We start from the raw sequence: 13208 nt of genomic DNA, 5'->3' as shown, positions 1-13208 counted from the left end.
ATATAAAACTCCCTTGTCATTGCCTCTTCTAAACATAGTCAGAGAGGCTAACATGGAAGCTTGACTTAAATTAGACAATGGAAAGAAAAAGGATAAAGCAATTTATAGTATTATGGAAAATGTGGTTTAATTATAAGTTAAAATAAGTGATTTCAGTGTTTGAAATTTACAGATTAATACAAAACCAATATTTGATGATCTCCTAGGCATTTAAAATGTTGAGTTTTGCATATATAAGTATATATATATATTTAAAAACATATATATACTTATATATGCTTTTTAAAATACAGACTTACTATAAATTGTACATTAAATTAATACAAAGGTATGCATTTATGCCATTGCTTATCATTATTAAAGTTCACATCTTTTAGGAATTAGGCATAGAATGTATGAAAAAATAAATAAAACCTTTTTTTAAACATTTATTATATTCAGTATTCTTTTCTCTGACTTACAATGTTAAAAATATGTATGTTTGAGAATTTGGTGTTATAATTAGATAGTAGCTCATAACTTTCAATCTCTTGTCCAAGACATTTTAAAAATAGCTTTATTATTTCAAAGAAGTGAAAAATAAAAAATAAAAAAAATAAAAAGCTTAAAAAAAAAAAAAAAACAAAGAAGTGCTAGAATAAAATATATAGGAATTTTTTTTTCTTTCACAAAGTAAGAAATCAATATTATTTGTTTTTGGTAAAAATTAATATTTAAAAATTAAAATATACTTAACATGACATAATTCCCATTCTAAAAATAAATGTACATATGTCATTAATATTGTATACTTATGCCTAGAGGTTAAATGAAATTATGTCATAATAAAGTTAATGCCATGCATTACAAATTTAAATAAGCATGTCATTTGTAACTTACATGACTTATTTATACTTCATATGCTTCTCTCTAAAAATGGACAAAATGATAGTACTTGATGATACCTATCACAATGGATATTGTAAAGATTGAAAAAGAAGTAGATATAATGTGCTTAGAACAGTATCTGACAGGTCGTAATGGTAGTAGTATATTATTATTGTCTACACAATAATATTGAATTGTTTCCTGCACAAGTGTGTTTCTCACTTAGAAATCTTCTTAAATATATTTTAAAATATAATTGGCACCATCTGTAAGGGTGAGTACTTCACTTAATAAAGAAGATCTTTGGACAGATCGCTAATTCTGTGGATTTCTCTTGACAAAGTCACATATGCCCTACACCTGCCAAAACAAAAAGATAATAAGTGTTTCTGCACCAAAGTACTTTCTGCCACAGAAATATTAAAAGGTAACTCAAAATATCATCAATCATAATATTATATACAATATTATTTTCTAAGGAATATTGCACATTATGTAATTGTATGATTTACAAATACTTATAGAAATATATGTGTATATTTATATCTATATCCATATCTATTATACCATCTAAGGAATAACTGGCAGGAAACGTTAAGAAGAGAACACTTTAAGAACAAACGCAAATAGATGAGGAGATAGAATTTGTTCTGTTCTGTTTAATCTCTGCTTTACTCTCCTTACCTCATTTTGGGCTTGAAACCAGGATATCAAAGCTCTTTTTGTATGCAAAATTAGCTTGGAGGTTGTATGAGGTTCTGAATTTTTTATTTTTTCTGTGTGCTTTTGAACGTTCTTCTGTCAAATTTAGAACTTTGTGATACAATGAAAAGACAGCTGTGAAGGTAGCTGGCCAATCTCTTTACAGGAATATCATTTGCACACAATTTAGCTTTGAATCCAAGGGAAATTGTACTTTTCTTTTATTAATTAGTACCTTTAATAGGAGCTTTCATAAATCAACATGTCTTGAGAAACACTGGTCTTTTTCCATTGAGCTGAATAAATCCTGCTGTGTAGGGTACTGGAAATGGTGCTAAGCCTTATGTTTGGGGAACGTGTTACAAGGAATTAGATATATGAAAGGAAAAAAAATCATACTTTGACAGTCACAGATTGAATTTCTTAATCAACTTAAAAAAATAAATAACCCAAATATGCTCATTTCTACTAAGCTCTCTGCTGTCTACCTTTCAGATTTAATCACACAGGAGATAGTGTCACAGAGTCTGTTAGGATAATTCCAACATCATTTCATTCAACTAGCACCTCACCAACTGGAACTTTCAGTTCAGTTCAGTCACTCAGTCATGTCCGACTCTTTGTGACCCCATGAATCACAGCACACCAGTCCTCCCTGTCCATCACCAACTCCTGGAGTTCACTCAAACTCATGTCCATAGAGTCGGTGATGACATCCAGCCATCTCATTCTCTGTCTTCCCCTTCTCCTCCTGCCTCCAATCCCTCCCAGCATCAGAGTCTTTTCCAGTGAGTCAACTCTTCGCATGAGGTGGCTAAAGTATTGGAGTTTCAGCTTTAGCATCAGTCATTCCAATGAACACCCAGGATTGATCTCCTTTAGGATGTACTGGTTGGATCTCCTTGCAGTCCAAGGGACACTCAAGTCTTCTCCAACACCACAGTTCAACCCCAAAATAAGGACTTGCCTAATGTGTACTAATGGGTTTACTGGGTGACTCAATGGTAAAGAATCTGCCTGCCAATGTAGGAAACATAGGAGACAGGGGTTTGATCTCCGGGTTGGGGAGATTCCCTGGTGGAGGAGGAAATGACCCACTCCAGTATTCTTGGCTAGAGAATTCCCATGAACAAAGGAGCCTGGCAGGAGGCAGTCCATAGGGTCTCAAAGAGGTGGACATGACTGAGCAGAGCTGCACAACACAATGTGTACTAATGCCATTTATAAAGTAATTCCTTAAAAGAGTTCAGATGCAGCAATGCCATTTTTATTAGAAAAGTATTAACTATCTTAAGTTTAGGTTTAAACAATCTTGAACAAAACAAACTATTAAAGTTATTTTCTATACATTTTTCAACAACCAGATGTTTGGAACTGTGTATATAAAACAACCAGATGATTGACTAAAAATTTAAGTATTCGTCATGATAATTGGCCTGGTGTGAACACAGCTTATGTTGAGGAGGGTATTTTTAGAACTGCTTCACTCATGTCCCTATAAAGTAGGTAGTCTAGCAGATTTTTTAAGTGGAGAAAAAAAAAAAAAAACTCTCAAGAAAATCCATGCCATACACAATTAAAAGATATATTCATTGCTAAACATTTTTATTCATATTATTTCATTGTCTAGACTTCAAAGGGATCCTAGATCACTAGCTGTTAAAATGTTCTATTTGGAAGTCCAGAAATGAAAAATGATCCAAGTTTGTAACCTGAGAATTGTTGCTTCATCTTTCCCCTATTGATGATCTGATCATCTTTGTTTTACTAACTTCTCCCTCCCGTATTAATTCCTAAACCTGAAACAGAAGAACCCATCACCCTTGCTGCTGTCTGACTAAGAATGAAGAGCATAGTCTATCACTGTGGTTAAGAGTGCAGGCTGATTGGCTTTGGTCATGTTATAATTTCCCAGCATCTTCATGTCTTTGTAGATAAAATGAAGATGATAGTGTCTGGCTCATAAGTTTATGTGAGAATTAAATAGAATGAATGAAATGTAAAGTGGCTAACAAAGTGCCCAGTACATACTAAACAGAATATTTACTGGTTTAAAGTGGTTCCTCAAGTACAGAGACAAATGCTGTGGATCTTTCTTATTTCAAGAAGTTATAAACCGACCTCTAACTCCCACCAACCACTTTACTCTGTTCACTCAATGCTGAGTTTAGTTCCCCACCAAACACTTGATTGCTTAGGCCTTCCTCTGTATTTTACAACAGTTATTGTTTGTGCCATAAATATCTGTGTTTAATTACTTAGTGTCATAGTTAATATGTCCATGACTTTTCTTTCTGAACCAGGTTGCACTTTGGAAATTTTGATACACTTTACCATATTATTTCTTCTTCTAAAAGCATCTTAATTTTTGCCCTCATTCATCTACTCAACAAGTATTTCTATTTATTGTCCATTATGTATAGGGCCTTAGAATATACAGAAGTGGCTAAATGGACAGTTCCTGGATCTTACTTTTAGCAGGGAGACACAGAAAATAATAACCCAATAAATAGGTAATATGTCTCATGGGAGTGCTGGGAATAGTGGTATTTTTTGTTATTTAACACTTTAGGTAATTCAGTAGAGATCTAAGGAAGATAGGGAATACATTATGCAGACCTCTGGAGGAAGAGAGTTCCAGTTAGAAGAAACAGAAATAACAACTTCCTGGGGCAAGGGCATGTATGACTTATTGGAAGCACAGCTGGAGACCAAGAGTCTAGAGGAGAGTAAATGGGAAAGAGTGTGAACTGATAAAGTCAGGGAGGAATCAAGTGGTCAGATTATGTAGGATGGTTGGTCACTATCAGGATTAGAGTTCTACTTATGAGTGAAATAGGAAGGCTTGGAATTGTTGATCAGTTCAGTCATTCATTCATGCCCGACTCTTTGAGACCCCATTGACTGCAGCACACCAGGCTTCCTTGTCCATCACCAACTCCCAGAGCTTGCTCAGACTCATGTCCATTGACTTGGTGATGCCATAAAACCATCTCATCCTCTGTAGTCCCCTTCTCTTCCTGCCTGCAATCTTTGCCAACATCAGGGTCTTTTCAAATGAGTCAGGTTGCATCATGTAGCCAAATTATTGGAGCTTCAGCTTTAGCATCAGCCTTTCCAAAGAATATTCAAGGCTGATTTCTTTAGGATTGACTGGTTTGATCTCCTTGCAGACCAAGGGACTCTCAAGAGTCTTAACCAACACCACAGTTGAACAGCATCAATTCTTCAGCGCTCAGCTTTCTTAAAATGGGCCAACTCTCACATCCATACATGACTAATGGAAAAACCATAGCTTTGACTACACGGACCTTTGTTGCAAAGTAATGTCTCTGCTTTTTAATATGCTGTCCAGGTTGGCCACAGGTTTTCTTCCAAGGAGCAAGCATCTTTGAATTTCATGGCTGTAATCACCACAGAGTCATCTATCAATAACCTCACATGCAGATGACATCACCCTTATGGCAGAAAGCGAAGAAGAACTAAAGAGCCTCTTGATGAAAGTGAAAGAGGAGAATGAAAAAGTTGGCTTAAAAGTCAACATTCAGAAAACTAAGATCATGGCATCCAGTCCCATTACTTCATGACAAATATATGAGGAAACAATAGAAACAGTGACAGACATTATTTTTTTGGGGGGGCGGGGCTTCAAAATCACTGCAGATGGTGCCTGCAGCCATGAAATTAAAAGACACTTGCTCCTAGGAAGAAAAGTTATGACCAACCTAGACAGCATATTAAAAAGTGGAGACATTACTTTGCTAACAAAAGTCCATCTTGTCAAAGCTATGGTTTTTCCATTGGTCATGTATGGATGTTAGAGTTGGACCAAAAAGAAAGCTGAGCACTGAAGAATTGATGCTTTTCAACTGTGGTGTTGGAGAAGACTTTTGAGAGTCCCTTGGACTACAAGAAGATCCAACCAGTCCATCCTAAAGGAAATCAGTCCTGAATATTCATTGGAAGGACTGATGCTGAAACTGAAACTCCAACTCTCTCACCACCTGATATGAAGAACTGACTCATTGGAAAAGACCCTGATGCTGGGAAAGATTGAAGGCAGGAGGAAAAGGGGATGACAGCAATGAGATGGTTGAATGGCATCACCAACTGAATGGACATGAGTTTGAGTAAGCTCTGTGAGTTGGTGATGGACAGAGAAGCTTGGCTGTGCTGCAGTCCATGGGATCTCAAAGAGCTGGACACGACTGAGTGACTGAATTGAACTGAGTCATCATCTGTAGCGATTTTGGAGCCTAGAAAATAAAGTCTGTCACTGTTTCCATTGTTTCCCCATCTATTTGCCATGAAGTGATGGGACCGGATGCCATGATCTTCATTTTTTGATTATTGGGTTTTAAGCCAGTTTTTTACTCTCCTCTTTCATCTTCATCAAGAGGTTCTTTAGTTTATCTTTGCTTTCTGCCTTAAGGGTAGTGTCATCTGTGTATCTGAGGTTATTGATATTTCTCCAAGCAGTCTTGATTTCAGGAATTGTTGATGATTTGATTTAAACTCTGAAGTTCATTCTGTTTGTTGTGGGAAGAATGGTGTCAATGGCAGAAGCCAGAAACCTTCAGATAATTATAATAATCCACTATAACAGCAATTTAATTACTATATTTTCACTTCCTAATCTTCATGATGGAAAATCATGAATGTAATTTATCATACTTGCTAAATTATAAATTCTGCATGAGCCAGGATTCCAACAGATTATATCTTTAGATCACTAGAGTTCTTCAGCCAAAGGGAAAAAAAGAAGTTTTGGGGCCCCAAGATACAAAACTTATTTTTCACCACTTCTGTCCTTCTTTTACCCTCTGTCATACCCTAAACTCTTTCTTTCTTTCCAGAATTTCTTCTTAATAGAGCATACACATATCAAGCAGTATTTCTTTGTATAAATGGAAAAAAATAGGGCGGATGTGGAGAACAAAGAGGAGCAAGATAGAAGACATATGTGCATCAGTTCAGTTCAGTTCAGTCGCTCAGTCGTGTCCGACTCTCCGTGACCCCATGAATCACAGCACGCCAGGCCTCCCTGTCCATCACCAACTCCCGGAGTACACTCAAACTCATGTCCACAGAGTCGGTGATGCCATCCAGCCATCTCATTCTCCGTCGTCCCCTTCTCCTCCCGCCCCCAACCTTTCCCAGCATCAGAGTCTTTTCCAGTGAGTCAACTCGTCGCATGAGGTGGCCAAAGTATTGCAGTTTCAGCTTTAGCATCAGTCCCTCCAATGAACATCCAGGATTGATCTCCTCTAGAATGGACTGGTTGGATCTCCTTGCAGTACAAGGGACTCTCAAGAGTCTTCTCCAACACCACAGTTCAAAAGCATCAATTCTTCGGTGATCAGCTTTCTTCACAGTCCAACTCTCACATCCATACATGACCACGGGAAAAACCATAGCCTTGACTAGATGGACCTTGGTTGGCAAAGTAATGTCTCTGCTTTTTAAAATACTATCAAGGTTGGTCATAACTTTCCTTCCAAGGAGCAAGTGTCTTTTAATTTCATGGCTGCAATCAGCATCTGCAGTGATTTTGGAGCCCAAAAAAATAAAGTCTGACACTGTTTCCACTGTTTTCCCATCTATTTCCCATGAAGTGATGGGACCAGATGCCATGATCTTTGTTATATGCCTATGTAATGTTGTTGCTAAGTTGCTAAGTCACTTCAGTCGTGTCCGACTCTGTGCGACCCCATGGATGGCAGCCCACTAGGCTCCGCCATCCCTGGGATTCTCCAGGCAAGAACACTGGAGTGGGTTGCCATTTCCTTCTCCAACGTGTGAAAGTGAAAAGTGAAAGTGAAGTTGCTCAGTCTTGTCCGACTAGTAGCGACCCCATGGACTGTAGCCCACCAGGCTCCTCTGTCCATGGGATTTTCTAGGCAAGAGTACTGGAGTGGCTTGCCATTGCCTTCTCCGATGCCTATGTAATACATTTTGCATAATCATCTTATAGTTGACCTTCAGTTCAGTTCAGTTGCTGAGTCATGTCTGACTCTGCGGCCCCATGGACTGCAGCACACCAGGCTTCCCTGTCCATCACCAACTCATGGAGCTTACTCAAACTCATATCCATAGAGTTGGTGATGCCATCCAACCATCTCATCCTCTTATAGTCTCTGTAAATATCTAATAATTTTATAAAATAGAAAGTCTTGCCTAAGTGTTGCTGTTCCCAGTTTGTTAAATTCCATATATGGCAATTTGAGGTATTTAGGTTCTACCTCAATAATCTGACATAGTTCTACAGAAATACAAGGAAATGATACACCAGCGTTTTCCCCATGAGTCTCATTAAAGGGTCTACCTAATATATGTTTTGAAAAACTTTGGATTGGAGTCAATAAAATTTATTTAATATAATTATCTTAGCCAAGGAGACATAAAGGATCCTTTTTTTCATGTTTTTCTCAGTGAAGAAGTTAGAATTTATTCTTCTATGAATATCCCTGACATGCCACAACAGAGGAGCAGTGCTTATGCTAAGACTAAGAATTATTACTCTGATCAGGTCTATGAAACCTCTAATATATAAATACTAGTTACTTTTTGTAGTCTTCTTGATACCCCCACCCCCAAATAAAGGTAAAACTGCTGCTGGTCTCTAGGGAAAGGAAAATACCAAACAGAGTGTTCTAAATCAGACTTTCATGGTAAAATATCCATTAATAATTAATTTTCTGCTTCCTTTAGAACAGGACAGGTTAAGCAGTTGGTCACATTCAATAAATAAGAAATTACTTGCAGTAATTTCTGCAACATTCTTATCATCTTCCCATATCTGAAATCTATTTTAAAAGCCTTTGATCTTCATTATGGTGAAAAGAACACCATAATGTGAATGTGAAGATACAAGACTTGATTGTGAATTCAACTTTGTCACCCACTAACAACGTGGCTCGGGCAAGTCATTTAACCCAAAAATTTTATTTATATTCTGATGATGAATTGAGCATAGCAATCTATTCCTCCCAGTGTTGTTAGGAACACCAGATATGATAAAGTTTGAAGGCCACGAATGCAAAGGTCACACAATAAACACTTGGTGAACCCACATATTAAATGTAGACATTGGAATTATCATGATCCTAGTAGAGGTATTCCCATGTTCTACTCATACCAATACACATGTGATCTTGTGAAATGGAAACTGTCCCCTGTAGCTTCTTTCAGCATATTATTAAGAATGACAATACACTATAATTATTTAATTATGTCATTAAAATGAGTTTTATTTTCTTCATTAAATACATCAGGAAAAGCTTTTCAATTAACAGTGATCTTTATGACTTCTACTTAGTTTGCATTCTGTAGATGGTGAAGCTGACTGCAAATTAGATTCAGCAATGTATCTTGTTCCTTATTTTTTCACCCACTGATTAGTTTGATATAGTTGGCAGTCATCTACCCTATTGCTTTCAACTTGCCATTTTGCACCAGTCTCAAAATTCTGCCTTCATCCCCTAAGGTGTTCTGTAGAAATGCTGTCAAACTATTTCCTTGTATGTGTATTTTGATTCTGTAGCTGTGCTTTGTACTCATTTAAGAGAACAAGTCTTTAATTTGTATCACAGTGTTTTCAAGATAAAATTTAAAATTCTAGGCCTCAGCAAAATCACTGATATGTGACCACAGCCTTCTGTTTCAAATCTTGGCATGCCTGATGTCTGGTGGATGCAAAGCTATATTTTTGAATTTTATTATAGAATTACAACTCTGAATAAATGACTTCAGATTTAGCCATAAAATCTACTAATAATCATCATGCTTGCTATTATCACTTATGACTAGCTTACCTTTTCAATTTTATCTCTCATCGCTCCTAACCTAGATGCCAGGCTTTCTGCTTGCTTGAAATGCTTGGCTCTCCTCTCTCACCTTTCCCTGGTATTATCCACATATTTCACCTCTGTCTAGAACATCACATCTTTACTGTTCATCTCCTTATCTTGGGCATTTTCTATACTCGCAACAACCTTTCAATGTCAAGTACCCCCTTTTGTTTCTCATGTGTCTTTCATCTGATTTAATAAAAGTATTCTTTCTGTGCTTTATTCATGGGTTGACTTAATTAGATTATCTTCCTTCAGTTAAGTTCAGTCGCTCAGTCGTGTTCGACTCTTTGCGACCCCATGAATCACAGCACGCCAGGCCTCCCTGTCCATCACCAACTCCCAGAGTTCACTCAAACTCATGTCCACAGAGTCGGTGATGCCATCCAGCCATCTCATTCTCTGTCGTCCCCGTCTCCTCCCACCCCAAATCCCTCCCAGAATCAGAGTCTTTTCCAGTGAGTCAACTTTTCGCATGAGGTGGCCAAAGTATTGGAGTTTCAGCTTTAGCATCAGTCCTTCCAATGAACACCCAGGATTGATCTCCTTAGAATGGACTGGTTGGATCGCCTTTCAGTCCAAGGGACTCTCAAGAGTCTTCTCCAGCACCAGAGTTCAAAAGCATCATTTCTTCGGCGATCAGCTTTCTTCACAGTCCAACTCTCACATCCATACATGACCATGGGAAAAACCATATCCTTGACTAGACGGACCTTTGTTGGCAAAGTAATGTCTCTGCTTTTTAATATACTATCTAGGCTGGTCATAACTTTCCTTCCAAGGAGTAAGTGTCTTTTAATTCATGGCTGCCTTAGTAGGCTAAAAATTTTGGCGGGCAAAGGCAATGTCCCTTGAATAGTAGGTGCTCTGTTAAGTATGTTGCATAAGAGAATGCTTTCTGGAAAAACTATTGATAAGTTTATTGAAAAGATGGCAAGAATTTATTACTAAAAGTATTATATTAGCCTTGCTACATTTAATTACAGCAGAAATATTATTAGTAAAATGCAGTTTATAGTTTTGGTGTACAGGTCTACTGCTCTGCAAATGCAGATAATTTTTAAAATAAACTTATATATGGTACCATTTTGTGTTTTATGCACCTGGTACATTATATACAGAATTGGATTAGGTTAAGTCAGGCTAGCTAATGAACCTATTCTACTTCTTATAATTTCAAAGAAAAAAATGTGTTTTAATGTTGAAATTGTTATTTGAACTAATTTAACCTTATTTAAATTTACTTGTCCTCAAGACCAAATAAAAGATTTTGACTGGCTTTGAGTTAAAATACACATAAAATACAGACACATGTTAAAAAACAAAACTAAACTGAACTGTGTGAAGGTATTGTTTCATATTTGCTTTGAGGATGAAAAATGTCCCAGTGTGTTCATGTCTCCTGTATTTATGTCTGATGTTTGCATTTGTGGCAGTGCCATAATTCAGCATATGGAAATACACTCAGAACAAAGATAATGTCTCTCATTTTCATTTTGACTAATAATGTTCTATCTCTGGTAATTTTCAGGTGTTATTTGGAAGATGGAGCTTCAAAGGGTGCCTGGCTGAATCGGTCAAGTATTATTTTTGCGGGAGGTGATAAGTGGTCAGTGGATCCCCGAGTTTCAATTTCAACGTTGAATAAAAGGGACTACAGCCTCCAGATACAGAATGTAGACGTGACAGATGATGGCCCATACACGTGTTCTGTTCAGACTCAACATACACCAAGAACAATGCAGGTGCATCTAACTGTGCAAGGTACTCATTTCCATATCTGCTATATTGTGAAGGTCTATGCTTAGAAATGTTTGGTATTTGGATATCAGAATGACTGAGAGGTAACTGACAATGTTGAAAGATATGTTGTCACTGTTTTCAGGGATTTATATTCTTAGATTCCATTAAGTATAATGGCTATTATAGGCATACAAATCCCTACTTACCGAGATCAAAAATTATACATATACCACATTATGATTCTTTTGCATATGATTCATTTTCTTTCTTCCTATGAGTCACCCCTTCAATAAATTTTTGAGAATACATGATTGATACATTACAACAAATTTTTGATAACCTGTGATGGCTACATTAAAATATTAGAACTTTTTGCAATATGAATAGTAACTTTTTAAAAGTAATCCTCAAGCTTTCCAACACTTTGTTTCAATTCAGCTTCTTTTTACTTTGATTCAAGTTGCAATGAAGAGAAGCACCCTTCTAGAATTACTTTAATTAAATATAGAGTAATTGAAAAAATATGGTTCACAATGTTTTATTTTTGATTTACATCCAGTAGATCATAAATCATAGCTAACTTACAATATCCAAATATGAACAGAATCAGCAAATTATTTTCTTTAGCTTGCATGCTTAAATGTAAGAGCATATTTACCCTTAACACATTACTTTTCATGGAAAATGTAATTAAAATGCTAGTAAAATAAAAAATGTATATTTTTGCCCTTTTGCATTGTTTCCTTGTGTTGTATAGATTAATCATGTGCTGGATGCATAAAATAGAATACTATGGAACTTAAAATGATATTGCAGTATTTCTAAGTAAAACTAATAACATATTATATGATAATGTAGTGCCAGTGAATGCCTGTTTTATTCCTCTCAGGAAAGCTGAATGAGCAAGTTACTGGTATTATTTTTTAGTTTACCCTTCAAAAATCAACAGTAAATATTTAAGTTACATGGCTTACATACAGAAAAGATTGTTATTCTACAACTTTACTGTTTTATCACATAAGAGTAAAAGTGGATTCAAGCACAACTTCAGTTATTAGGAAATAGTTTAACTTTGTGATGATTAAACTTATCAAACAATTAGCTTTAACAAGAAAAGTATACACTGAAGGGTAAGTCAGTGAATTTCCTCAGTAGTTTTTCTTATTAGAGATCATTGAAGACTTTTTGGTGTTTTTATTTAAAGGCATATGAGAAAATCATAAAATTTTCACCAAAGTCAACTTTTATCCAAAGATTATCCAGATATTCCAGAGAGAAGTGGATTTTCCAGTTTCAAAAAATGACATGAAGTTACAAGTCAAAGGCACATTTCCTCAGTTATCCAAGCCTATTCCTATTCTCTTGTTTTGTTCAGTGCCTTTTGACTTGAGTTTCTAGTTCAAACACTGTAAGAAATAATTTATAATGTGAGGAAAAATACACTTTAACAGTAATATTTGAATCACTTAAGATATAAATATTTTACTTCTTGCATATTTAAATGATATATTTCTGAACACTAAAAATATCTGTCCTTCCTTTTCTTCATTCTCTCTTATTCCATAATAGGCCCACATTTTGCAACCAGACTATAAGTATGTATGGTCTGGTTGCAAAATTTATATATTTATATATATACATGTATATGCCCTGCTAATGCAAATGCTCAATTTGCATAGAATTTCTTCATAATTTTGCATTACATATATTGTTGAGTAGTATTGAAATTGTTATATGCCTTACTCCAGCACTATTTTTTGCTGGTCATTGTAAACTTTTGAGCACCATTTTAGGAGGAGCTTTTTACAAATGCACTCACTGAAATTTTATTACTATATTTTGTTCTTCTAGAAAAATAAAATTAGTGTTACTGTTTTGACATGTGTGGTTGGGTCAAATTAAAAGCTAATAATTTTACAATATTTATGAACCTAATTACTTATTAGAAGTTGATTGACATGTGGGCAGTTTTCCAATTACATTAATAAAGTTCAAGGAACAAATTAATAGGCTTGTCAGTCAATTTCAAGAACTAAATAAATGTCA

The 13208-nt window shown here is 35.8% G+C and overlaps 1 protein-coding gene across 1 annotated transcript in view; it reads left to right on the top strand.

Annotated features, from left to right (window-relative positions):
* Nucleotides 1-13208, top strand: part of NEGR1 (neuronal growth regulator 1) — an 836423-nt gene that overhangs the window by 416280 nt on the left and 406935 nt on the right. Inside the window, exon 2 of the mRNA XM_055402982.2 lies at nucleotides 10951-11183. Coding sequence (XP_055258957.2) covers nucleotides 10951-11183 — 233 coding nt within the window. The remainder of the gene's footprint in view (nucleotides 1-10950; nucleotides 11184-13208) is intronic.

The sequence above is a fragment of the Moschus berezovskii genome, chromosome 4 (assembly GCF_049115385.1).
Source record: "Moschus berezovskii isolate FMDL1 chromosome 4, NW_MosBer_1.0, whole genome shotgun sequence".
NCBI classification, from domain to species: domain Eukaryota; kingdom Metazoa; phylum Chordata; class Mammalia; order Artiodactyla; family Moschidae; genus Moschus; species Moschus berezovskii.
The sequence above is the reverse complement of the archived record's forward strand: the minus strand, read 5'-3'. Positions and strand labels throughout refer to the sequence as shown.